The sequence below is a fragment of the Euleptes europaea genome, chromosome 5 (genome assembly GCF_029931775.1).
Source record: "Euleptes europaea isolate rEulEur1 chromosome 5, rEulEur1.hap1, whole genome shotgun sequence".
NCBI lineage: Eukaryota > Metazoa > Chordata > Lepidosauria > Squamata > Sphaerodactylidae > Euleptes > Euleptes europaea.
In genome coordinates, this window is record NC_079316.1 from 78248484 (window position 1) to 78276340 (window position 27857).

Consider the following 27857-nt stretch of genomic DNA (forward strand, 5'->3'; position numbering starts at 1 on the left):
AAAAATTCAAGAATTCCTTAAAGCCAGGGAGGAAAAAAGCCAGAACAAATGTTGCACAAACACACAGCATTTTAAAATAATCATCATTGTTTTTGCTAATTGTATATATAGTTCGCTTTTCTCACTGAGACTCAAAATGGATTACACAGAGTAAATCAATAGCAGTCCATACAAAGAGTCATCTAATAAGCATAGTGTAGATAGAATCAATATGAGGAGGCAATCAATGAACAATGTACTAGGAGTAGGATTACTGAAATCTGAGTGAGCACAGTATGTTAGACATGATACAGAGTGTGGATATAATGAAGAAAAATGGTATTACATCAGTAGAAAACAATGAAACAATGACTGGGTGATATGTACAGCAAATTGATCATAATCTTATACATAGTGGTATAAATCCCTAGTCTCTTTCCCTTTCCCTATTCTGATATAGTGTAGCCCTATTGTGGTGGAAAGTCACAGACGACTTATGGCGACCCGTAGGGTTGTCACGGCAAGAGACATTCGGAACTGGTTTGCCATTGCCTGCCTCGACATGGGCTGAGAGAGTTCTGAAAGAACTGTGACTGATCCAAGGTCACCCAAGCAGGCTTCATGTGGAGGAGTGGGGAATCAAACCTGGTTCTCCAGTTTAGAATCTGCCGCTCTTAACCACTACACAATGCTGGCTCTCACAGCCCTATTGCCTTTATAAAAAAAGAATTCCTGAACAACTCTGTTGTACATAGTCTGCGGTATGACAGGAGCATGGGAGCCTTCCTGACTTCTTCAGGCAGGCTGTTCCACAAGGTGGGGCCATACCAGAAAAAGCACTCATACAGGTGGTTGGTGATCTTGCCTGATTGCACGGTGGCACCTGTAGAACGGTCTGAACTGATGACAAGAGTAGTTGTAGTAGAACATAGGTGGAGAAGTGATCCTGAAGATATGAGGGTCCGAGGCCATGCAGGGCTTTGTGTGTGACAGCAGAATGGGAGTTGTGTGTGTGCACTGTCTAGCTCCTGATAATAACCAAGCTGCATTCTGTAGTAACTGGAGTCTATGCCTTGACTTCAAGAGGAGACCCATGCAGAATGCATTACAGTAGTCTAATCTTGATATTACCATGTCATAGACCCAGACGGCTAGATCGGCTGAGTCAAGGTAGGCAGCCATTAACAGTGTTGAAAAGTTGGAAGAAATAATTTTTTTGCAGCTGCATTAACTTGTTTCTCCAGCAGTAATGCCAGATCCAGTATAATCTCTAGACTCCTAACCGAGTCAGCTAGGGATAACTGAACTCCATCAAAGGTGGAAAGCAAAAGGGACTTCTGGTATGATGGCTGACCCGAGCACAATTTCTCTCAAGAGTTCTTGAGAGAACCTAGAGACGTTCCGAAAACGGGACACTCCAAGTGCCCCGAACACGTTCCTAAACAGTGGAACGTGGAGCAGGAAATTCCTGCAGCCAAGAAGTGTGGTCTGACTCCCAAACTTACCCAGGGAACGAAGCCCGGGGGGGTCTGGACGCTTGTCCCGCCGGCTAAGGAAGAAACCATCGCCGTATGCGCCTCTATGGATCCAGGCTCGGGTCTCCTCTACCAATCACCAAACATTGAACTATTTTAAGAACAGAAACCCCGGCATCCGACACCTGAGTAAGTGCCAAGAACTCATTTTGTTTACTTTTTAATTATGGAAGACTGAGGAGCTTTTTAAACCAGCTACAGAGCCTGCACCCCCCACCCAAGATCATGAGATAACCTGGAAAAAAAGGAATATTTGCTAACCTGATTGAGGAATTATAAACTTCATTCACGGGTAGACACAACAATAGACGTTTTGAGTGACACTGCAAGCAGCAACTAAAGACTGTGAATTGGAAGGGGGAGGGACGAAGTCTTACTTCCGATATGAAGCGCTTTCACTTTTAGAAGTCCTCCAACCACGTTTCACTTTGAGAAAGAGATTTTGCTGGAAGAACCGGATGTGTCTTTAAGCTTAACTGGAGTATCCTAGGAACATTATGTCTGTGTTACACTAAAACTACCCAACTTTACAACAATCAGCTCGGCAGGGAGCCATGGATTACAAAGAACTGGAGGAAATGCTGACAAAGCACACTGAAACAATCAACAATCAAATTCAAAAACAAACAAAGCAAAAGACTCAACTTATAGACCAGAAATTTGACAATGTTTTAAATGAGATTATGACAATTAAAGACCAAGTGAAGGAACTGAAAACAGACATGAATGAGATGGAAATCACTGTAAAAAAGGTGGAGAATGAGCAAAAAGAAATTCAAATGGAAATTAAGGATTATAAGAAACAAATTGGAGAAATACAATCACAAGAAGAGACCTTGAAGGACCAGCTCGCACTTTTGGATATGAAATCGAGAGAGGCCAATCTACGCATACGCAATCTCCCGGAATGGTATGGAGCTACCAGAGAGACCATGATAAAGTCTCTTGCTGATATTTTCTGAATAAATGAACAAAAATTAAATCATGCAATAGATAAGATCTACAGGGTCCCCTTGTCTCCAAAAATGCAGAAATCGAAGCCTAGAGAAATTGTGATTGGTTTTTTTGATCTCAGAATGAGGAATACTATCATGCAAATCCAATTTGATAGTTTTCTGTCAGTAGATGGAGTATCATTAATACTGCTAAAAGATCTACCTCGTCACCTGGTTGCAAAGAGAAATGCTTACAAAGATTTCACTATGATATTAAGAAAAAATGGAATAAAATATGCTTGGCTAACTCCACAAGGTCTTACCTTCACCTATAAACAGAACAGATGTGCTGTTAATTCATTGGCAGAGGTTGAGAGATTTCTATTAAGAAACAAAGAACTGGCAGATCCTATCCAAGGAAGAGAACAAGAGGAAGCACGACAGGATGAAAACTCAAGTTTGCAAGACGCAGTAACTGGAAACCATGGTCACCAAGAGACTATATCAAGAAAGCAAGAAAAAACTAATAGAAATCCTAGACAGAAAAAAATGTTCAAGAAGAAGGGTTAAATGGTTGGAGGGTACTGAAATGATGGGAGAAAGGGGAGGTGTGGGGGAATAATAATGAGTTTTTAACTTGTTTATCAATGTAAAGAATTTATAAATCTATCCTTTTCTTGGAAGCTATTATGTAACCTATTCGCATTTTTTAAAAATTTTAATTGATACTATTGGTGATTAGGTTATATATGACAATGGGTATATAATGGATATTAGGAATAAATAGAAAATTATAAATAATTATATATTAGTCTAGTAAGAATAGATAATTTTCAATATAAAGGAGTGACTAGATTATGAATAGGTTAGAGGAAGCTGGGGGGGGGGAGTCCAAACTATTAGATGTATTTAAAAATGAAGGTATACATTAAGCTATATATTGCTATTTACTAACATATGGAAAGATAAGCTTTATGAAATACCGAATAAGATGGATTGTGTTATTATGGAAAAAACAATAAAAAGTAATTTAAAAAAAAGGTGGAAAGCAAAATATCCTTTAATGCCTCAGCCTCCCCAACTAGCATTACTTCTATTTTATCAGGATGTACTTTGAATTTGTTCTCTCTTAGCCATTTAACTGCAGTCAGGCATTGGTTCAAGACCTCTACTGCAGCACCAGATGATTTGGATAGAGACAGATAGCATGATCCACTGTATTGAAGAAAGCAAGTAAATTTAGTAGGAGTAATGAAGAGGCATGTGGCCTTTGTCTCCATTCAGACACTGTAGTCTCTGTCCCATAGCCTGGACTGATAACCAGACTTAAAAAGGATCCAGAGAAGATGAATTATCCAAAAAGACCCAGAACTGGTCTGCCATTGCTCTCTGCAGTAGGATCCATGAGCCACCGCAGATGGGCCATTTTACCCAGCCTCCCTCCCCTGCAGAATACTGGAGCTACATTCACCCTTGCCTTGAGTGGATAGTGGCCAGACCATGGTAGGGGCTGAACTTCTACCCATGAAGCCAGCCCTTCCTTCAAAGGCTCAGTACAAAAGCTTAAGTTCAAGGTGTGAGCTTTTTCATGTGTTGGGACCATCATAAATTGAAAGAGGCCCATGGCAGCCAAAAAGGCTACAATGTCCTGGTCCTGTTCTCCTAAGGAACCCTCAGCATGAATACTGAAATCCCCTAGAACAATCGGTCTAGGTTGTCTCCAGCGCCACACCCACATGTATATATCTTTATGGTAATAACTGTGACTGTAGTTAAAATAATTCTTCTTTTAAAAGTTTGGTCACAATCAAGGCAACATTAACCATACCATCCTAAACAGAGTTATACCCTTCGAAGCCCATTGACTTTAATAGAAGGCTCTGCTTAGGATGGCATTGTAAGTACTAAATTTTTTTATTGATTTCCTTGGAACAAATAGTTAAGCACATGAACATCTGAATCATGAGATCACACATTTATTTAAATGCCAGAGCTTCCTGATGATGTGATATGGAACATGATTTCTATAGTTCTTGTAGGTTATCCAGGTTGTGTGACCATGGTCTTGGTATTTTCTTTCCTGATGTTTCGCCAGCAGCTGTGGCAGGCATCTTCAGAGGAGTAACACTGAAGGACAGTGTCTCTCAGTGTCTCCTTCAGTGTTACTCCTCTGAAGATGCCTGACACAGCTGCTGGCGAAACGTCAGAAAAGAAAATACCAAGACCACGGTCACACAACCCGGATAACCTACAAGATCTGATGAACTCTGACCGTGAAAGCCTTCGACAATATGATTTCTATAATCCAAATAGAGTCAATCAAATAAATTTACCGTATATACCCGTGTATAAGCTGACCCGCGTATAAGCCGAGGTGCCTAATTTCTCCCCCAAAATGGGGAAAAATTAGGCACCCGCGTATAAGCCGAGGGTCGGCTTATAACCCCTTCCCCCCAGCAGGCTTACCTGGTGCGCAGGCAGGCGGCGATGCCCCCCACCCCCCGCGGCCCAGGAGGCCCCGCAGGCCGCTCTTAGGCCGCTCCAGGCCCGGCGAAGGCGGCTGCGGGCCCCCCCTGCGGCCCAGGAGGCCCCCCCAAGGCGCTCCTGGCCAGGGGGAGCCGCGCACGCCCGGCGGGGGCAGCGGCGCGGCCCTGCAGCGGCTGCAGGAGGCCCTCCCAGGCTGGTGTCGGCTGGGAGGAGCCAGGCGCGCCCAGCAGCGATGGCGGAGCGGCCCTGCAGCGGCAGCAGGAGGCCCCCCACGGTGCTCCTGGCCGGGGGGAACCGCGCGGGGCCAGCGGCAATGGCGGCGGCGGTAAGTTCCCCCCTCCCTCCTCCCCCCCCTCCCCCCTCTCCTCCCCTACCGTATTGACCCGCGTATAAGCCGAGGCCGGCTTTTTCAGCCCTTTTTTTGAGCTGAAAAACTCAGCTTATACGCGAGTATATACGGTAAGTTAATTCTTCTATTTTTCTTTAATGGGGTGGGGGAAAACTCAACCCTTAGATCTGTGCGCAAGAGGTATGAGGAGATGGGATAAACAGGCCCCAAGAGAGGCATTCAGAAAATGAAGGAGACTCAAGTAGGTGAAAATACTGTTAATTCATGAGATGAATGATACTTGTAGACTTAAGTTTATGTATGTCACTAACTCCTGGACCAAGAAATACGCTTATGGCAAGACCTAGATGTTTCACAGAAGCCAGATCCTCTCCTTTGCAATAATTTGCCCTTGAAAAACATCAAAAACATGAATTTTACCACTTGCCTTCAAGCCTTACCTTTCTTTGTCATTCTCATTTCCCAGTCGCTTCAAATGTCCTTCTGCTTTCTGCACACTTCTGCTATGATGCTCAGCTTTCGCACAGAGGTAACTGATTTGACCCTTATTTTTACTTGAGGCAACTGAATAAAAAGGATGACAGTGTATTCATTTTTATACAATGATAACGGTACGGTAATTTCACAAGCAGAACTCTATAACAACTGAGATATGGAGTGAATAATTGTGGATCAATGTTCCACAAAACCTGTGGAGGCATGGTGGCTCAGTGGTTAGCATGTTGGACCAAAAAGAGGGGATGCCTGGGTTAAAATCCCCATCCATCCATGAAGCTCACTGGGTCAATTTGGGCCAGTCACTGTTCATCAAGTTCGCCAACATCATAGTACTGTTGTGAGGTTAAAATGTAGGAGGAGACAACACTAGATTCTGCCCTAGGCTCATGGAGGGATAAAAATGTAACTGATTGTTCAAAAGCAGCAAGTAACACCAAATGAGGTCACATCAATGAAAGTTTAAACATCATATAAACTATTGACTAAAACAGAAAAACCTCAAAAGGAAAAATATATATATTCCATCTCCTTCTGCAAAATATATGCTAACACAGCATTAGGTTCAGCTCCCTGCCATAAGTAGGAGTGTTCATTGTGCCCCAGGTGGAAAAGGCGAGCAAGCAGGTAGGCATGGGGTGGTTGCATCTTGCATGAACTCCTGTCCGCAGGGCCCTATGACAAAGCCCATGGCATTATATCCTTTGGCAAGCTGAGGAGGTGTGGCCAGCCAAGGGAAACGGAGGTGAGACTGTCAACATATGTCTAAGTTCTGGCTAGTCTGCAGTTTGCTAAACAGATCATACTGATCAGAGTGACAGCTAAGTCATGTGATTGTGCTGGTCTGATCCAGTTTGTACAGCCAGGAATGGGGATTTCCAGAATGACTCATCTCAGGTGAACTGTGATTGGTCATGAATGTGTATATAAGTCTGTGTATTGAATGTAACCTTCTTCTTGCCTGAAATATACGTGCTGGCGAAGCACTTTGTTGCTCAGAGCTGTGAATGATAACAGCTAAAGGACTCTGTGTAGATATTGTAAATAAACTGTACATAGCAGAACTGCGTGGTGTGAAGTTGCTACCAGGTAAACTCCTGAAGTCCAGATAAGCTGTGCGCGACAGAGACTACTTCTCTCTGGCCTCTGTTGGTGGGTATATTAACATTGGTCTGGGGCACATTCTACAGGGCTATGCAAAGATGAGCTCCCTGCATGACCCTAAAAAGAGGGTTACCTTAAGGGGCTCTGGGGGTGAGCTATACAACTGCCACCTTCATGGCTGGCATATCAACCATGCCCTCAAGAGTCTGGTGGACCAGAGCTGCAGTTTCCACTGCTTCTTATCTTAATACCAGCTCTCCGTCTTTGGTTATCCTAAACCACTGGTTCCCAACCAGGGGTCCGTGGACCCCCAGGGGTCCGCGAGAACTAAATTAAGGTCCGCGAAACAAAGTTATAAACCCATAATAAATTAATATTTTCAATTAAAAGTTCTCTATTATAAAAATATATATTCAAATATTATTCTAAGTTTAATGTTTAACTAACAGTTATGATTAAAGTTTATTTTCAAATTCTCTGAATTTTTATTTTGAACCTTGGGGTCCCTGCACCGAACAAAAAAGTCCTAGTGGTCCCTGGTCAAAAAAAGGTTGGGAACCACTGTCCTAAACAGACAGGTTGAGGTTTAACTGCCATCGTTGGGCTCTGAGCAGCACCCATTATTTCTCAACCATGCCTCGCTAAACTGCACCCATGCCTAGACCTGAGGAATCTGTAATCAACAAGTGGGGGCCCAGGAAACCTGAGGGGGGAATCCCATCTTCGCCCCCATCATGGCTCCAGGCCTCCTCCCCACCCAGCCCCACTCACCAGCTTGCCTGGACCTTCTCCGGGCAGGCATGCAAAGTCTCCTCACTCCCAGCCCCACTCTTTCGCCAGCTCCTGGAGCCGCTTGCCAGGAGCCGAAGTGGGAGGCCCACAAAACTTGTGCTGGGGGGGGGGGAATCCTATCTCCCCCTTTCCCCTGCTTACTTTCTAGCCCAACAGCAGCTGGACGGACATGGTTTCAGGTGGACCTGGAGCTGCTCCCGGGAACCACCGCTGCAGTGGCACAATGGCTGCACACCCTGTGCCCAGCAGGGCTGGTGGGGGTCAGAGGCAGCGCTGAATGATAGGTGCATTCTCTCTGTGTGTGCAGAGAACACTTGTTTTAAAATTGGAGGGATTTAAACCCCCATTTTTTTTTTTAATTTCAGATTTTTCTGCATACCTAGTGGGTCCCCTAAGTATGCAGAAACATCTGTTTGGGGTGAGCGTGCCCCTTATGTGTGGATTTAAGTATCCGCAGGCAGGGGGCACACTTCACAATTAGATATATAAAGTTGGGGCCTGATTTCCCCCATTCTGGCGTGGTCCTTCCCCCCACCCCTTGCCTTCTAACCTGTCCCACTCTGGGCACAACACTATTTTTCCACAAATGCTAATACTGCAGTTTGTTTGTTTTAAAGCTCCTGAAAGAAAGAGGGAGGGAGGGAGGGATAAAGAAAGACGTGAGGGGAAAATGAATTATTTACAAGTCCAATCATATTTGATAGAGAAAAGGACTTATACTGACAGAGACAAGATACAACAGGAGAATGAGCTGAGCCCTCAAGTGGAAAATGACTCTTGCAGTGGCAATATGTCAAACATGGATTATTTCAGCAGTATAATGACAACACAGTAACGCTTCCTATAAGTATACTAGATGTGACGTTCCAACAAATCTGATGAGGCAGGACCCTGAATAGCATCCAGTTATGGTGCTTGACATTATGATGATTGAGTACGTTTTAATTTGATCCTCAGGCAATCTGCCAAGCAATGACCGTACAAGAGCATAAACAGTTTTAACTTTAAAAATAGATGGAATTTTAAAATAGATGAAAAAATAGATGGGATTTTAGCATATTTTATGGAATAACAGGCGTCATGGAGCTGATAGTCGGCCAGAGATTCCCTAAAAGTATGAGGAATAATCGTTTTGTTTGAAAATGCTTACTGATGGATGATCTTTGGCAGGTACATTGCTCTCCTTGAATAGGCCTCCCTAAACATTCCCACAAGAAATCAGAGTTGCAGAGGGTCATTTAAAACTATATTTTTCAGCCTTTCCCCATAATACAGCATGAAAAAATCTGTTAATAATACAATCAAGGTTTGTCACAGGAGTATGCAATTTGGCTTAAAGACTCTTCCGAGTAAGGGGTACAATCTGGTTTCTCCAGAATGGACAGAGGAGGAGGGATTAAACACACCCCACCCTTATATGTTAAAATAATTTTCACACTGGTTATAAAAATCTGTTCCAAATTGCAAAAAACAAAAACAAAGAAACCCCCACTCATGAACGGGAGTGGACTTAGCATGTAAGATTTGCTTTGCATGCTTTCCCTGTATGCTCTCACAGGAAAGAGCAGGAACATGTGCTTAACTGGGCAATTAATGAATATTATGCATGACAACGAGCCCCATGGCGCAGAGTGGTAAACTGCAGTACTGCTGCCCAAGCTCTGCTCAAGACCGGAGTTCGATCCCAACGGAAGTTGGCTTCAGGTAGCCGGCTCAAGGTTGACTCAGCCTTCCATCCTTCCGAAGTTGGTAAAATGAGTACCCACCTTGCTGGGGGTAAAGGGAAGATGACTGGGGAAGGAACTGGCAAACCACCCTGCAAACAAAGTCTGCCTAGTAAACGGAGGGATGTGATGTCACCCCATGGGTCAGGAATGACCCGGTGCTTCCACAGGGGACCTTTACCTTTACCTTTATGCATGACCACTTCCTCCACCAACCCAGTGCTGTCATGTAGTTGCCTTCTCTCCCAATTGCATTCTGCTCTAATGGCTCGTTCCTGAGCTTCAGGGTTGATTAAGCTTAGGAGGTGGCGTGACCCCCGCTGCCAGCGTAGGTGCCACTTATTGCCTGGCAACACTCTATTTGACTAGCTGCCTTTGCTGGATCAAACCAAGGGTCCAACAGCAGTCCCATAAGAATCAGTCATTCATATGACTCGGGAACATGTGTTTCATTGCACATGTCCAGAGCAAAGATACAAGCCTCAGGAACTTTGAATTTGTGCCCCTTGCATTGGTATAAACATTTAAACTGACAGAGGGCAGTGATCACGAGACAACTAGAGGCAGAAAGGGTACAGGAGCAGAGCAAATAGTATTGTGGGCAAACCTTCTGTCCATTTGTGGCAGAGGCTAATCTGGTAAAAATAAACCATTTTAAACAATCCACATCCGATTTTTTGGTACTTAAATTAGAGTTCTTTTCAATTTTATTGGAATTAATAAAGAACCACAATGAATTAATAAAGAACCAAAATGAAGACATGAATGAAGACCAATTGTCTGGCATGTGTCTCTTGAGTGACCATAGAGAGAAGTTGAAGACAAATTTGAAATTTTATAAAACAGGTTATTGACCATTTTAGCCCAAATTCTAAGACTAAATCTAATTCTTGGTGTGTGTGTTTTTTTGGGGGGGGGAGGGGGCTACAGATAAATATTAATGAAGAACCAGATCAGCTTACAGATGTAATGTTCACAACCAGGGAGATAACTAATTTTCTATAAATGATATGGAATGTACCTGGGGTGAGGGGAGAGTGTGGCTTGAAATTTTAACCTCTGTCTGTCTAGACTCCCACTGTAGTATTGTTAAATGGACAAATTAAAGGCATTCGTTAGTTTTAACTCAGAAATTGATACTACTACACAATGCACTATATCATCTACACAGGCCACTACGGCCCTTGTAGTGTTTTTTTAGCACTATGTTCTAGTATGGGGGAACTGCTAAAATAAAGACTGAAGAGAGTCAGGTCAGTGACTTGTAGTTATAATTAATACAGCTTGCCTCTTCCCCTAGCCCCCCCCCCCCCCACAGTGTGGAACACAGTGTGACCCTAGGCAGCCAAAGGACTGGGCTGTTTCTAGGTCTAAAAATGTCAAGAAAAAATCATATGGGATAGATTCATTTGTTTCATTTAGATTAATCCAGCTAAATAATTTCATAGCAGTGTCATATTGATATGCTACTGATCTGAAACTATTCAACAATGATTCTGCGCTTTCAACAGCACACAGACCAAATGTATTAGAAATTTTAAAAACAACAATAAAGGAATTCAGGCAGGTCATAATAGGTTCGTGACCATGTCAAACAGTTGGCTCTATATAGCAGCCAGTAACTGTGTAATTTAAAAGCAGGTAATTATTTAACAAGGTGATGAGTGTTTTGCTAGGTGAAGTAGAAATTTACATTTAAAGCAATGTTATTTTCTGTTTTAAGAATCTACATTTTAGCAGCAACTAGTGCTCATCTCTAATTCATACACGAAGTCTATTAAATGTTAACTGAAAAGCTTTTGGTTTCCCAAAGGGTTGGTTGCTAGGGATCAAACGCTTCCCTGGAATGAACTAAAAACTATTTATGTGCAACATTTGAAAACAATTTTCACACCACACTAAAGCATGACAGGTGCCAGCCTCAAAATATTATCATATCTGAAGAGGAAAAAACCAAACTATGCCTTCCCCTCCCCAATTTGAACCAGAACTGGTTGTATTCTAATGACACACAGAGGAAGAAGAGTTGGTTTTTATATGCCGATTTTCTCCACCTTTTTAAGGAGAACCAAACCGGCTTACAATCTCCTTTTCTTCCTCTGCTCACAAGACACCTTGTGAGGCAGGTGGGGCTGAGGGAGCTCAAGGAGAACTGTGACTAGCCCAAGGTCACCCAGCTGGCTTCATGTGTAGGAGTGGGGAAACCAATCGGGCTCACCAGGTCCCCCACTCTTAACCACTACACCACGATGGAGAGGAGTGGAAGCAGAAAAACAGAACTTCTTCTGGAATCTGCCACATTAAGATCTTCATGTTGTTCCGTGACAAGATAATGAAACATGTTATGAAGATCACTGCACTCGTGTCACTGGGTCTTTCCTCCAAGGGGCTCAGTCCCACGCACATGGTACTTTTTCTTCTGTATCCTCACAGCAAACTTAAGAAGTAGGCTAGGGTAAGAGAGAGTGGGGTTAGCCCAGGGTCACCCATGACACAGAATGACCTTGGATATTTGTAGTCCATGTCTAACATGCTATCCATTACACCACACTGGCTCATGGCAGTGAAGATAATATTAACTTAGGATGTTTATATGCCACCTCTCAAGAGAACCTGCTTGAAGCGATGAATCATGTTCATATTATCCATGTTTCCACAATTCTTAGACCCTTTATTACTTTTTCTGCTTGTTATGACTTACTACAAGGATAAAGGAATTGTTTAGTTCATTCACAGAAGCAGAGACAGCCATTTTGAACTCCACAGCAAACCTTCTCAATGTGAGCTGACTAGCAGTATGCAAAATTATAGGGTTATATCCCGTGGAAAAGCTCACAACGGAGTTGGCAGAGAAGAGCTCTCTCCCAGCCTTCCCTCAGCATTCTTTTGCCCCAGAAATCCTCCCTGGGGGTCAGGGGACCCTTGTAAACAAATTGCACCAAGTATGCGAGGCTCCAGTGAGGAGGAAGGAACAGATGAAATCACCCCCTTTTTCTTCTGTCATCAGATTGCAGGGATGGGAGGAGGAAGCAATTTCAAACAAATTGCCCCCTCTTCACTGCAGCCCCACATACCGTGGTACATTTAGTATTACGAGGATCCCCAGAACTGCAGAGAGGACTTGGGGTGGGGGAGGAGGCTGCTGGGAGAAGGGAATGCAAGGAAAGGTGTGATCTCCTAGCATCCTTCATGAGCTTTTCTGCTGAATCCAACCCATGATAAGCAATTTAAACAACCTGTTTGCCACAAGCAAGGAGATGCCATGTGTACTACAATGCTATTGTGGAGGATCCATAAGCAACGGCCTCCTTCCATGTACAATATTTATTTAAGTATATTCTATTCCTCCAGGTGCTGTAGCTACCGAAATCATACAATTTTCTAGGCTCAGCAAAACATGGAAAGAAGCTCATCAGTTTTGCCATCACAGAAAATATTTTTACCTTTAGCTTCGTTTTCAGCATCCAGGACAATCTGAAAAGCTTCAGGAGCCAGCGCGAGGCCTGCATTCACCAACAAAGACCTTTTTTTCCTCACACTATCTTTCGGTGTTCCTTTTTTCGCCTACACAAACAGAGAAATAAACTATTTTCTGGTGGCAGTTTACTTGGCATTTAATCATTTGTTTTTTGTTTTTGGATAAAATAAAATATGTGGTTGGAAGTCCTTTCTACAAGATCCTAAAGGTGGCTCGTGACAAGACTGAAATGTTAACAGAGTAGCTTCATTGGAAACAATTCAAACATCACACAGAAGCAGCACATAAGTTCAGATAAACCAATTGTAATCAAGTTATAGTAGATTTTATATCAAAGACTTTGTTATGTCTAAGAATTCCAAGATGTGTACATATACAAACATTTCTCCCCAAGATTGTGGAGATGGCTGGAAAAATGATACCCATCAATCAAATCCCCTAAAACATGCTGTGGCTGTGGCTCTCCATTATATAAATGCAATAAGGCATTTTGGGGTTGAAGAAGGATTCTCCCCAAGATTGTGGAGATGGCTGGAAAAATGATACCCATCAATCAAATCCCCTAAAACATGCTGTGGCTGTGGCTCTCCATTATATAAATGCAATAAGGCATTTTGGGGTTGAAGAAGGATTCGCTATTAATCCGAGCCATGTCTGCATTCAAAACAAGTCAAGAAGTTATTAAATTTGATATTCTTCAATAACCTCTCTCACTGTTACCTGTTCAACCATCAAACTTGCTTGGTCTTCCATGCGTTCTGGTGACTTGTACAAAATGGTGTTTAAATTAAGCCGATGGAATGCCATTTTAAGGTATTCACTATACTGTCCATTGTTATCAAGGTAGATGGCTTTTTGCAAATGTTCCATGGCAGCCTCAATTCTGTCACCCTTTTCTTCAACACGAGCAATTTCCATATGAACTTGACAACGTAATAGAACCAGCATGCTAGGAAACACAACAGTAACCATTTTCAATTCAAATGACTTAAAACTTCTACACCTAGCTTTTTACTTAAGCAAGGTGCTGCTATCATTGTACCCTTGTACAAATCTACACTGAGCACACTTGGAATACTATGTACAGTTCTGGTCACCACACTTAAAAAGGGATATTGCAGAGCTTGAGAAGGTGCAGAAAAGAGCAACCAAAATGATCAAGGGGCTAGAGCAAATGCCCTATGAGGAGCGGCTAAAACACTTAGGGCTGTTTAGCTTGGAAAGAAGGCAGTTACGGGGAGATATGATAGAGGTTTATAAAATTATGCATGGCATGGAGAGAGTGGATAGGGAGAAGCTTTTATCTCTCTCATAATACCAGAACATGGGGTCATCTGATGAAGCTGGAGGGTGAGAGATTCAAAACAGATAAAAGGAAGTATTTCTTCACACAATGCAGTTAAATTGTGGAACGCCCTGGCTCAGGATGTGGTGATGACTGCCAACCTGGAAGGCTTTAAGAGGAGAGTGGACATTTCATGGATGATAGGGCTATCCATGGCTACTATTCAAAATGGCTACTAGTCATGATGCATACCTATTCTCTCCAGGATCAGAGAAGCATACCTATTAGGTGCTGTAAGAGACAGGCACGATGCTGTTGCAGTCATCTTGTTTGTGGGCTTCCTAGAGGCACCTGGTTGGCCACTATGTGAACAGCCTGCTGGACTTGATGGGCCTTGGTCTGATCCAGCATGGCTTTTCTTATGTTCTTAATTAGGATTGTTCCTTACAAGAATTAGACTGGCAATTAGGGAGTCATACAATTTATATACTAGAACTGCTTCTCAAAGCGTATTAGCAGTACTGGCTGCATTTTAGGTGTCATGACAAGCTGAAATGTGCTGCAATGGACATGCTTGTTGTGTCCACATGCTTTCTTTGCTTCTCCTCACTTTTCCTGATTAAGGTATCCCGATCTGAGAGACCTACAAACAACCTCCTATTCCTGGTGATGTCTGAACACAGAGGCAAACTGAAGAGGGAGGGGCTGAAGCAACATCACCACACTTTCATGACATCTCTAGGATTCATCAAAACTTTATGGTAAAACCATAGTGAAGTGACATGATGTCATTTCTGGGTATTTGCTGGAAGTGATGTTGTGCCACTGGCACAACGCCGCTTTTCAAGGTATTTTCCCCCCTCTGCTGCCTACCAAATGACATTGAGAAGAGGGAGGCAGGGAGGACTCCCTAAAATGGAGTTTGTTTGCTCTCCCAGCCCCCCTCCCCCAATTTCTAACTTTTGGTTAATTCCGGTTTATAATCCTGGGAAGTGAACAAGCTCCTGTTCACCTAGGAGCTTTCATTCAGACATTATGCCTTGTGGAATACCAGAAGCCTTAATTGCATGAAGAGGAGAAAAGGGGAGACGAGGAGAGATAAGGGGTGTGCATGGGCCCAATGAACAAATCTCAGATCGTTTACAGGTTAACATGACACCTGAATGCTGCCATAATTTTCAAAGGATCCAGGAAAATAACACAATGCATAACATCTAATTTGAATTTCGGATGAATTTGTTCAAGTCACATGGGCAATCTGTCAGAGACAGGCCATACTGTAGTGGTAAGCTCATGTTTTGCTTGAACATGGTGCAAGTTAAATTCCTGATACCTTAGGTTCAAAGCATTTCATGCAACCAGGCAGGGGGGAAAACTCTGCCCGACACACTGGAAAGCTGTTGCCCATCAAAACAGAGAGCTCTGTGTTTGATGGATCATTACTCTGACTCACTATAAGGTTGCTCACAAATCCGTACACAGGTTATCTGGTCCTGTAAAACAACATATTAGAGTGCACGTAGTGCCCCAATTTACCTGTCAATCTTTTCCAGGATCTCAGCAATAGCAAGCAACGATTTTCGTACATGTTGTTGCAAGTTGTGCTGCAGCAGTGGTAAGCAGAGATTCCACAGGGTAGTGCAGACTGCCTGAATAACGTTGGAGTCTTTCAGACGAATTGCACGATTCAAAATTAGATCAAGTTTCTGTATTACTTTTAGTTGAGCCTACAAGAACAAAAAATATATATTTTACACTGATCATAATGGTCCCTAAATCCAATCCACAGGATACCACATAATCGGGATAACATGCTCAGGTGGCCTGTCAAGGGAATAGCGATAACTATGCCCCCACAAGGGTTGTGCCTTTTCATGAGTAGGTATACTCATAGACAGCTCACTACAAGGCAAAATTCCCTGGCTCTAGAAACTACTTTTGCAAACTTCTTCCTGTTCTCTGCCTCCTGGTAGCTGGACCCCAAGTTCCAGCTAGAAGAACATTTTCCTAGGTTGATGCTTCAGAAAAGGGGATGGGGGAGGCTAACTTAAAAAAAAAGTACCGATTAAATCAATACAAATTAAGGAACAAACATACCTCAACAACACTTTTAGAGTAAGTTGCAATTTTATCCCCAAGTTTTTGAACTTCATAGTCACATTCCAAGCATTCTAATTCAATTTGTTTCCCTTGGTCCTAATAACAGAAATAGATTCACATTAATGAATGCAAAGGGGTGACAATACAGTTCAGATTAGGGTTGCCAACCTCCAGGTAGTAGCTGGCGATCTCCCGCTATTACAACTGATCTCCAGGCGACAGAGATCAGTTCACCTGGAGAAAATGGCAGCTTTGGCAATTGGACTCTATGGCATTGAAGTCCCTCCCTTCCCCAAACCTGCCCTCCTCAGCCTCTGCCCTAAAAATCTCCAGGTATTTCCGAACCTGGAACTGGCAATCCTAGTTCTGATGCTTTCGGGTGTTTTCATTACCAAGTGATGCCTTTGTCATTCTAGGAACAGGGGGAGGGGTTGCATGCCCTCAAAAATTTTATTCCACATGTTGTCAAAAATACCAGCATTTTGGAAAAATGCCTGAGTCAGCATATCAGGTGGACATTTTCATATTTCACAAGCACTCTAACCTACAACTGTACCACCCCAACCTAGAAGACTATCTGTATGGAGACTGTCTATTAACGGCTATGTGGGCTAGTAGTCCTGCTGTCTTCCCTTATGTGTATTTACTTTACTCTTACATAATGAACTACAGTATGGGTAACTTCCTAAAAAAACACAGCAATGAAGAATTAATGGACACTCACATTAATCTTAAACTTCCTTAAATCAGACAGACATGAAAATGCAACAGGTACACAGACTAATCTCAAAGAGAGACGAGCCAATTCCATGAGCAAAGAAAATCTGCAAAAACAGAAAGGGGACACAATTAGAATAAACTTGCAATGAATTGTATACACAACCATATTGCTTATTTATTCTGAGAATTAGTGTGGTGAAGTTATGGCCGACAATCTAGGAGAGCCTGGTTCACGTCCCCACTCTTTCTTTTTAACCTTGGGCCTATCATACTCTCTGAACATACCTAACAGGGTAGTTGTATGGATAATACTTAAGAAGGGAGAGCCACAGGTATACGACTCTAAACTCCTTGGAGGAATGGTGGGATTAAAATGGTGGGATTAAAAGGAGTTTTAGAACACAGGCAGGACAATGCTGCTGCAGTCGTCTTGTTGTGGGCTTCCTAGAGGCACCTGGTTGTCCTCTGTGTGAACAGACCACTGGACTTGATGGACCTTGGTCTGATCCAGCATGGTCTTTCTTATGTTCTTACGTACTAGATAGTTAGCGCATTAACGTAATATGTAAATGAAACAGAGAATACCTCAATTAAAATCTGGCATGCATGTTAGGGAGCCATCGATTGGGTGGAATAATACCACTGGGGACTTTAGGTTACTGACTAGCAGCAGCAATAGGCCTCTCCAGAAGTTCTGGCCCCCAGCAGCTGTCCCACCTCAGGGTATGCTGACATTTGGCCCTGACACAATGAGTTTTTTCGTGCTCCTCTCCATTCCAGCTTATCTGTATGAGCTTGCCTGAAGGGACCAAAACTCTTTGTAGTGCCGTATTTTTTACTAGGTTGAAAGGTTGTATCAGGCAAGAGGACGAAGTATAGCAATTTACAGAAGTTGTTCGGCAGACAATTTGGTTCGCTGTGATTGCCAGACATTTACAAGTTGTGTGGATTGTTGACATTTTGGGATTTCATTCCATAAAATGTAGAAAAATTGTTGTTATTTTTGCGAACGCATAATTATGTGTCTTCGCAAATTTCAACCAGTTCAGCTGTCATTTTCAAAAATATATATTTGAAAGAAAAGGGCTTCTGGAGGATGACATAAAACTCCATCTATGAGTATGGTTTCCACAAAAATCATCAATAACAATAACCATGAAGCACTTAAAGGGCACATCATGTTTGCTGTACCAACTTTGAAAATTGAAACTGGTATGCAGAATAGTATGTTTTAGTTCACTTAGAAATCGTCAATGCTGCCTCACCAGAGAACCTGCTCGATGCTATTGTGACCTGTATTCTAATTTTATTAAAATAATGCAACTAGCCACCCAAAACTATACTCTTGCAATACATTCCTTGAAGTCCTAAACCTTTGGCCTCACTGAATAGCTGGACTGTCCATGGTTTGTCAGATTACACAGAGGGAAACCCTACCTGGGGGTAGTGAGCAGGGAAAGACACTAGTGGAAAGTTACCAAAAGCAAGGGGCATAAACTAAGGAACAAAGTTGATTTAGCTGTAGTCTGGTCTTGAAATAAAATTTAAATGCATAAAATTGACAGATAATCACAGCCCATTGAGCAGTAGATACAAGCAAGGCTCAGTCACAAAGTCGGTTTTCACAAGTGATCCCAAAATCCCCATTTCTCTTTCCACAACAGTGCACAAAAGAAACACATACCGTGGGTTGGATCCAGATTAAATGGGTAATTTCTACTAATTCCCTTCCCACTGACACCCCCTCCTGTCATTTCTCAGGCTCCCCCAAGAGCAGCATTTTATGGAGATCATTTTATGGAGATCAGTAGGCTGCAGTTGGAAGGAAGAGGCAGGAAAGTTTATACCTGCTGATGGAAAATTTAGTCTGGATCCAACCCATTGGGGGTTACCGCACTTGTATTCCCAGCGATATATTAAGAATTTGAAAATGTTATAAAAAATACTGTTCGCATTTTCTATGTATCCCCACCAATGTATTAAGAGTTTGAAAACGTTATAAAAAATACTGTTCGCACTTTGTTTGGCCCCTTTGGCTGTGAAGACGTCTTCCAACCATTTATAAGCCGTGGTATCCAAAAACCCTTTTAAAGGGATGTTTTTTATAACATTTTCAAACTCTTAATACATCGCTGGGAATACAAAGTGCGGTAACCCCCATTGACTAAAATAGGTATCAGATTAAAAAATGGCTGCCTTCACTTTCATTAGTAAACATTCACAAATGACATATCCATACTAGAAAATGTTGTTAGCAGCACTTCTGAAAACATGCTGCACAACACTATTGGGATCAATACCATTTTAAAAATTAATTTTAATATAGCTAAAACCAACGCAGCGTAATATAAACCTGCTGCAATGATCCAACAAATCCCCAAGCGGGCTGCAGAAGGCATATGCATTTAGGATTTTTCGGTTCTATCAGTTCAGCACCATCACCCCTCACATACACAAACCTGCATTAAACTTATTGGTATTTGAAAGATGATTCCATTGAGATGAAACAGCTAAATCAGAAAGGGTGCATAATCATTGGATAGCAACCACAGAAGAGGGGAGAATGTTAGAGAAGTGCCATTGAAAGGGATTTAAAGGATACAAAAATACTCAAATAAGCATGAGCTGGCAGTGTAAAGCTGTAGCAAAAGAAGCTATTACTAGCAGGGAAACTGCATGGACTTGCAGGGTGACATCTTGTTTTCCCCTGTATCCCCTTTTCCCACTATTTCCTCTTTCCCTTTCCTGGCAGCCTAGCCTATCCCTCTTTTGTCTGCTTCTTTATCTCCCTCCCTCTCACCCTCCAGCCAACTTACCTTTATCTGCTCTTGTATGCAGTAGCTGCTGTTGCTGGGCTGGACCAGTTACGTAGTAACCACCGCCACCTGGCCAAGTGGCACAATTGCCCCCAGGCCAGGCCCAGTTGGCTGATGGCTGCCATCTAGTGTTGCCAGCACGGGGTTGGGAAGTTCCTGGAGATTTTGGGAATGGAGTCTGGGGATGGGGTGGTTTGGGGAGGTGAAGGACCTCAGCAGAGTAACATGCTATAGACCAGGGGTCGGCAAACTCATTAGTCAAAAGAGCCAAATATCAACAGTACAACGATTGAGATTTCTTTTGAGAGCCAAATTTCTTAAACTTAAACTATATAGGTAGGTACACTGTTTATTAACTTAATAAACTTTAATTACAGTTTTAAGTCTTAATTAAACTATAGGTACACTGAATAAAACTTGATATCATACTTAATAATGATCTTATTTATTGATAAAAATTAAATTGTAAGTCCCTGCCATTTCCCCCTCCCCATCCGGAGTCCTCGTCTGGAGGCCTGGTCTACTGCCATAAAAGCCTATTGGTAGACCTGGCCTTCGGCTGAGTCCCATTGGGAGGCCAGGTCTACCCATTGGCTTTCTTGGCAGTAGACCTGGCCTCCGGAGGCCCATAGAAGCCAATTGGTGGACCTGGCCTCTGAAGGGGGACTTTTTCTCCTCCTCGGAATCCAGGTCTACCACTAAGAAAGCCAGTGGGTAGACATGGCCTCTAATCATGACAATGACTGACAAACACTTAATGTGAACAATGTGAGCAAACGTCTAGATTCACAGACGCAGTAAACACATGAGAACATAAGAAAGGCCATGCTGGATCAGACCAAGGCCCTTCAAGTCCAGCAGTCTGTTCCCACAGTGGCCAACCAGGTGCCTCCAGGAAGCCCACCAGCAAGACCAATGCAGCATCATTGTCCTGCCTGCGTTCCATAGCACCTGATATAATAGGCCTGCTCCTCTGATCCTGGAGAGAATAGGCATGCATCATGACTAGTATCCATTTTGATTAGTAGCCAAGGATAGCCCTCTCCTCCATGAACAGGTCCATTTCCCTCTTAAAGCCCTCCAAGTTGGCAGCCATCACCACCTCCTGGGGCAGGGAGTCCCACCATTTAACCACGCATTGTGTGAAGAAATACTTCCTTTTATCAGTTTTGAATCTCCCACCTTCAGCAGACGACCCCAAGTTGTAGCATTACGTGTGTCCCAGGTCGGGGGGCCCACCCCACGCCCCGGGGCTTTCCTGCCACCCTCCACTTACCAGACAAGCCCCTGTGCTGGCTCCAAAGTGTGCCTCTTCCCGGCTTACAGGGACCCGCAGGCCCAGAAGACAACAGGGGAACTGAGTCGGCGCCGCAGAAGACGGGGCGCCACAGCCCAGCGCCGCTGCCGGGGACTCGCCGCCAAAGGAAGCCCGCCCCGCCCAACAGCTGATAGGCGGGAGGGCCCGGGCCAGGAACTGCCCAGCCGCCCGCCCAGCAATCGCGCGGCTAGAGGGGAGACTAAAGCCTCCCAACCATTGATGGCAAGGGAAAGGGGGATCCGGCCATTCTCCACGGCGGGGGGCGGGGGAGAGAGCGTGCCCGCTCGCCTGCTCTCTCTCGCTTGCTCTCTCCCTCTCCCTCTCAGGCGCGCCGGCTCTGCAGCCCAGCTGCCGGCGCGAGCGGGCACGAGAGCAGGGGCTCCGAACCAAGTATTTCATGCTATCAAGTAGCATGAAACTTTCAATAAACAATGCAATATGACTAAAATTATAAAAATAATAAAAAATGCCGAAAGAAAAAGGTATCGTACATGATAAAATAAAGACAATGCAGAAAATGGAATTACAAATTTCCCCAACCAGCCTTCCCTCTTCAATGCAAGATATAAGTTTAAAGCATTTTAGGTCCTGGGTTGGACAGGAGAGTGTGTGTGTGTAGTATGGTGACAGAGAACCAATGTGGTGTGATAGTTGTGGAGCTGAGCTAGGATCTGGGAGATCCAGGTTCAAATTCTCATTCTGCCATGGAAGTCTTCTGGGTGACCTTGGGCCAGTAACACACTCTCAGCCTATACTACCTTGAAAGAAGGAGAAGAAAGTTATGTAAATAGCTTTGGACTCCATTGGGGACAAAGGGTCTAAATGACGTAAATAAATAAGGGAAGGCTGTGAGAAGGAAGAGGAAGCATGAAAATGCTGAATTCCAGGTACTCACAAAGGAGAAGAAGGAGCCCTCTTTAAGTACTGGGAGGGATTGTGCCCAAAAGGCAAATGATAACTGATCATTTGGCCTGACCTGATTATTGGCCAGACTATGCTAAATAACATCAATACTGATGTTTTAAAAATAGATATGAATGGCGCTCTCACAACATTAACACATGAAACTTACTTTTCAAGAGCATTTAATTTCTTTTTATTCTCTTTCAAAAATGTGTACATATGATTCAACTCTGCATCAGCTGCTTCAGGAATCTTATTTGCATCCAACTCTCTGCAATTATAGTACATGTGAGTGGTTAACAAATTAAGAAAAAAAGTATCAAGTGGTGAACGTGAAATCTACCCCACAATCCACATTTCTCCCGCATCAAGACAATCTATGAGCAGAATATTATTCAAAACAAAAACAGTTAAAATAAGCCAAAGGTTAACTATACTTCTCTTCCTCTAGTCCAGGGGTCTCCAATCTTACTGAGCCTGAGGGCATTTTTGGAATTTTGAGGATAGGAAGTGGGCACCGCTATAAAATGGCTGCCACAGATAGCAATCAAAAAATGGATGCCACAGGGTGCTGAGCCAATCACAATTTGTTGGGAGGTTCCAAGTCAAACATCCTTCTATGATGATGACAGGGTGCTCCTGCAGACACAAAGCTGATGCCTCCTAAATTCTTCAGAAGCTCCTCCTGCTTAGGGTTGCCAGTCTCCAGGTGGCTTCTTCGGTGACCTGTATCAATAATAGATATAAGTATAAGTGCCTTAGTAGGTGTTGTCTCATAGGGACCGCAAAGATTTGTATCCAGGTCTCCAAAAGGACAGATTCTGTCCTTTTGGAGACCTGGATACAAATCTTTGCGGTCCCTATGAGACAACACCTACTAAGGCACTTATACTTATATCTATTATTGATACAGGTCACCGAAGAAGCCATATGCGAAACGTGGTCCCGATCTAGACAACACGTCTGACATCTTTTTCCTGTGGCTTTGTTCCAATAACTGCAACCTAAAAAGAATTTGAATGATTCAAAAAATTCTAATATCAAATGATACCTTAATTGGTTGATTACTTGAACTTACCTGTTGAATCAGGATCCTTGGCATCCTCTTGATAAGTCATACTTATTGGATTGTTATTGTAAATTTTGTATCTGTTTGTACTCCCTTTGTATATGCTGTATATATTTATTCACTTTGCACTTTATAAAATTCACTTATTTGCTTTATAGTGTTATAGTGCTGTTTTGGGTTGCTCCAATTATCCTTACAGCACTGAGCCTTCTTTTCTTGTAGTCTCCAGGTGGTGGCTTGAGATCTCCCGCTATTACAATTGATCTTCAGGCAATAGAAAACAGTTCCCCTGGAGAAAATGGCCGCTTTGGCAATTGGCCTCTATGGCATTGAAGTCCCTTCCCTCTCCCAACTTGTCCCGCGCCCAGGCTAGCCCCGGGCGCGGGACTGCCCGGCGACGCACTTACTGGGCAGGAGGAGGCGAAGCCGGATGGGGAAAAGGGGGCAGGGCCGACGGTGCCACAGGCCGCGGGAGCCCCGGGAGAACTGCAGGCCTGGCCGGGAGGGCTGGGGCCAAGCGACTCGACAACGCCACCCAGCATTGGCAGGGTTTGCGGGGTGACGCCTCCGCCGACCCAGGCGCTGGGGCGAAGTCCCCCAGCAGAGGAGGAGCCGGGCAGGGAAGGGCCGGAGGGGCGAAGGGACGGGAGCGGGAGCGGCAGAGCACGAGCTGCCGATCAGCTGGGGCGGGGCCGCAGCCCTCCTGAGGGGGAGGGCGGATGGACGGAGCTGCCAGGGGCTGATTGGTGGAGCCCCTGTCAGACAGGAGGGGAGGTGGGAAAGGGGCGGAACCCCGGAGGGCCTGGCTGGCTATATGACGGGGAGGGGGTGGAAGGCCAGGGAGGAAGCGGTGCCGGGCGTCCCTGGAGCTGGTGTGGCTCAGAGGAGCAGGAACAGACCGTGGGATGAAGAGGAGGAAAGGAAATCCTCTCAGGAGGCCCATTCTGAGGCCAAAGGAAGCCCTCTCCAAGTCAAGCCGGCCAGGCCGCGGGGCTAAGAGGCGGGGCCTGAGGGGACGGATCCTCACACAACCCTTCCCTCCTCAGGCTCCACCCCCAAAATCTCCAGGTATTTCCCAACCTGGAGCCGGCAACCCTACTCCTGCTCCAACGAGGTGGAAAAAAGCCAGGGATATCTTTTTCCTTTGGGGAAGAGATGCTTTGTTGAAGAAGCAAATAGGTGCCAAGAGGAGGCCACCATAGTGGCCAGGGGTGCCATGATGGGGATCAGTTCTGTGGTTGTCAAGACATCTGGCCTTGACTAGTGAAAAAATATAACTCAGACAAGAAAAAAGTTTTTAATGAGTACATGCCAAATGAAGTTAAGGAAAGGGAAGATGAATTATTCTCACTCTAGGTACTTCAGTCTGTGCTGTTTAAATCAAGACTGCAATAAGTCATTACCTGCTTATCTTGGTCAGTGTAGTGATAGCCACCCAGGATAGCAAATGAACAGCAAACTATCTGTACTAGTGGCATTGTTTCCCTTTCTCTCAAATCCCAACCCATATCTAGAGATACAAAGGAGACTCAAGATACTCAAGCCTTTAGGGAGGGGCTGTGGCTCAGTGGTAGAGCATCTGATTGGCATGTAGAAGGTCCCAGGTTCAAACCCCGGCATCTCCAGGTAAAGGGGCTAGGCAAGTAGGTGATGTGAAAGATCTCTGCCTGACACCCTGGAGCGCTGCTGCTGGTCTGAGTAGACAATACTGACTTTGATGGACCAAGGGTCTGATTCAGTATAAGGCAGCTTCATGTGTTCAAGTATAATACTTACGCTTTAATTGTCTGGATTTTATAAACGATCCTCAGATTGACCGAATTTTCAATATCATCTTCTAGGGCTACAGTGTCTACTAGTCTGTGACGCACCTACAGAATAATTACAATAGCTGTATCACTACTTTGAGCACAGGGACATATCAGCAGAGAGCAAGATGACAAAGGTCAAAATACTTTATGAAAGTTTCTCAGAGTTTTTAATGATGGCGACTGATGTTGTATGCCATTCCCTGACTTTTCTGTATATTATGTACAGTCTGAGCCTTTAAAAATAGCAGATTTAAACATCAGGCAAACTATCCTCAATAGTCACACTCATATGAGTACGGGGGATTCCAAACACACACAGAAAACTCTTGCTTTCATAGGTTTCTGAATAGGGGATGGCCCCCTCCACTGTGGCGAACAGGCAAGGTTTCAAACAGTGATGATGGTACATGCACATTAAACATGCAAATATCAACCTTTATCAAATAATCTGCTATGTTAAACTGCTATGTATTCTCTTCCATAAAACACATGTAACAATTTAAATATTCTACTTCTTTGGTCTATCCCAAAATGAAATTTTACATTTTTACCCCATATCCCATCCTACACAGAATTTCCTCTCTGCTTGCCTAGATCTGTATCCCAATTTCACATTCACATTCACAGAACTCGACAGGAGTACTGGGACACTTATCTATTAAATCAGTGGTTCTCAGCTTTTTGAAATGGACCCCACTTCTAAGTTTTCAGGACCCAAAGTAAAATCATTCTACTTGCAAAGTAAAATCATTCTACTTTCCCCTCCCCAGCATAAAGTGCAGGCATCTCACATTGGATAGCACTGAAGAAGTTTATCAACATAGCTAATTCTCAACAGGTCCTATCAATGGATTCTTAAATCCAGAGATTTAAACCTGAGAACTACCTGAAATCTAAAACAAATAAATAATACATCAGGGAGTTAACACCCACAATGATAAAAGGAGCACCTGTAGCTTTAAGAAATTAATGCCCTCTGTGGCTGTTGCTAGGCAACCACAACAGTATTGCCAGCTGGTTCCAGCCTTGATTTCTCCCTGGAAAAAGAATGGGGGAGGAGCTGTTTTCCAGGGCTGTTTTGGCCCTTGAGGCAGGGCTCACTGGGGCCAGACCCAGCAGCAATTCCCAGGCAACTTCTTACCATCGAACTTAGATCAATCACACAGGCCTACTATTCAGCAGCAGCTACACCACAAAAGCCAGTGTGGTGTATTGGTTAGGATCTGAGCAACCCAGGCTGGCATGGAAGCTCACTGGCACTGGGTGACCTTGGGCCAGTCACACACTCTTAGCCTAACCTACCTCATGGGGTCACTGTGATGATAAAATGGAGAACAGGAGAATTTATAGAAAGGCAAGGTATAAATGAAGTAAATAAATAGTAAATATAACTGAATGTGGGGGAAGTTGGTTGGTGGGTAGGAAAGACAGAAGCTAGGAAATATGAAGTTGATATTGCGGCTGCCAAGAGGAGGCAAAGAAGAAATAGTGTGGGGAAGGGGATACAGGGGAAAGTGAGGTACCCCCTATAAGTCCTTGTTGCTTCCTGACCATGCAAGTGGTCACGGCTTAGCTGCACCACACACTTGGCCAGAGTTTTCCTGGGGAGAGGCTATCAGGAGAAGGAAGGAGGGTAAGTTGAGGGGCTGAAAGAGGTCTAAGAGAGCTGTGACTAGCCCAAGGTCACCGAGTTGGCTTCATGTGGAGAAGCGGGGATTCAAACCTGGCTCTCCAGGTTAGAGTCCACTGCTCCAAACCACCACTCTTAACCACTACACTGCAGTAGCTCCAGGTGAACCACAGTGGCTCCAGGTGAACTGATCTCTATCAGTTGTAATAGCAGGAGATCTCCAGCTAGTACCAGGAGGTTGGCAACCCTACCACTACAGCCAACCCATCCAGCAAAGCTGTTAGTACACATGAGTCCCTTGACCCAGGTAGTAAATTTCCCATGGCTGAAAAGAGCTCCGGGGGGGAAGCGCTCCAGAGGTAGGGAAGCTCCCAGACAGTTGGCTTCTTCCACTGGCTGTGCACAGGATCCAAGCTATGGTATCTTAATTGTCTTTAGTGTCAGATCGAACGACGCACTATTCAAATCACCTTGGTATACCTCTGATTTTATTTCTTGTCTTATGGGTGTACTATAAAATCCATGTTTTACTTTCCTTGCAGCCCCTTACTATTTTATTATGAAATATAAATAACCTGTGTTGATCAGGAATGGTTGTAGGTGTGATGGGTGCTGCAAAGGACACCGTTCTAGAGTAAACATGAGTTCCAATCAAGCCCCTTGCTGTGATTTTCTAACAGTGCCACCGTAAGCAGAGAGACACCTTTCCAAGACTGGTGAAGCCAATGGACTTAGAAGGGTGTCACTCTGCTTCGGAATGCAACGTACAATGTTTTCAGCAACAGGGTGAAGATATAATTCCTAAGTTGTTTTTCTAAACTATACAAAAGTTACCATTAGTGAAAGTATTGTTTTATATCTCTCTGGAACATTTTGTTTAATGAATTCTTCTGCAGTAGGCAAAAAACTCATGGCATCTTCTAATCTGGAAGCATCTAGGTAACATTCAAGCAACTCTCTGTAAGCAAAACAAAAACAAAGCATTTTTGCAAGATGGCTGTAAATTATAAATACTATTAAACCATTAAATACTGCATTCAAAAACTACACAACATTGTTTTATTACAATACTTTTATGGAGGTTTGCATAGACACAGCAGGCAGCATTTAACAGTGCTATGATGTTGGAATATTCCTTGCAGAACAAGCAGTCTGATTGCTCAGGGAATGAGTACAGAGGACTAAACACCTGGTAGATTTAGGGACAGGACTCCCATCAAGAATTAAAAAATGTGAGAAAGGAATTCCGAGGCTGTACTTCCATTATACACCACAGGTGAGCAGTGAGGTAAAATGGCCAATGGATGAGGAGGAGGCAAGGGGACTT

At 43.8% G+C, this 27857-nt stretch overlaps 1 protein-coding gene across 1 annotated transcript in view; it reads right to left on the reverse strand.

Moving 5' to 3' along the window:
* Positions 1–27857, reverse strand: part of CFAP46 (cilia and flagella associated protein 46) — a 138385-nt gene that overhangs the window by 98670 nt on the left and 11858 nt on the right. Inside the window, exons 6-14 of the mRNA XM_056850480.1 lie at positions 27365–27488; positions 24866–24960; positions 22190–22291; positions 16988–17087; positions 16261–16359; positions 15700–15890; positions 13599–13827; positions 12844–12964; positions 5726–5849 (exon numbers count right to left, since the gene is read on the reverse strand). Coding sequence (XP_056706458.1) covers positions 5726–5849; positions 12844–12964; positions 13599–13827; positions 15700–15890; positions 16261–16359; positions 16988–17087; positions 22190–22291; positions 24866–24960; positions 27365–27488 — 1185 coding nt within the window. The remainder of the gene's footprint in view (positions 1–5725; positions 5850–12843; positions 12965–13598; positions 13828–15699; positions 15891–16260; positions 16360–16987; positions 17088–22189; positions 22292–24865; positions 24961–27364; positions 27489–27857) is intronic.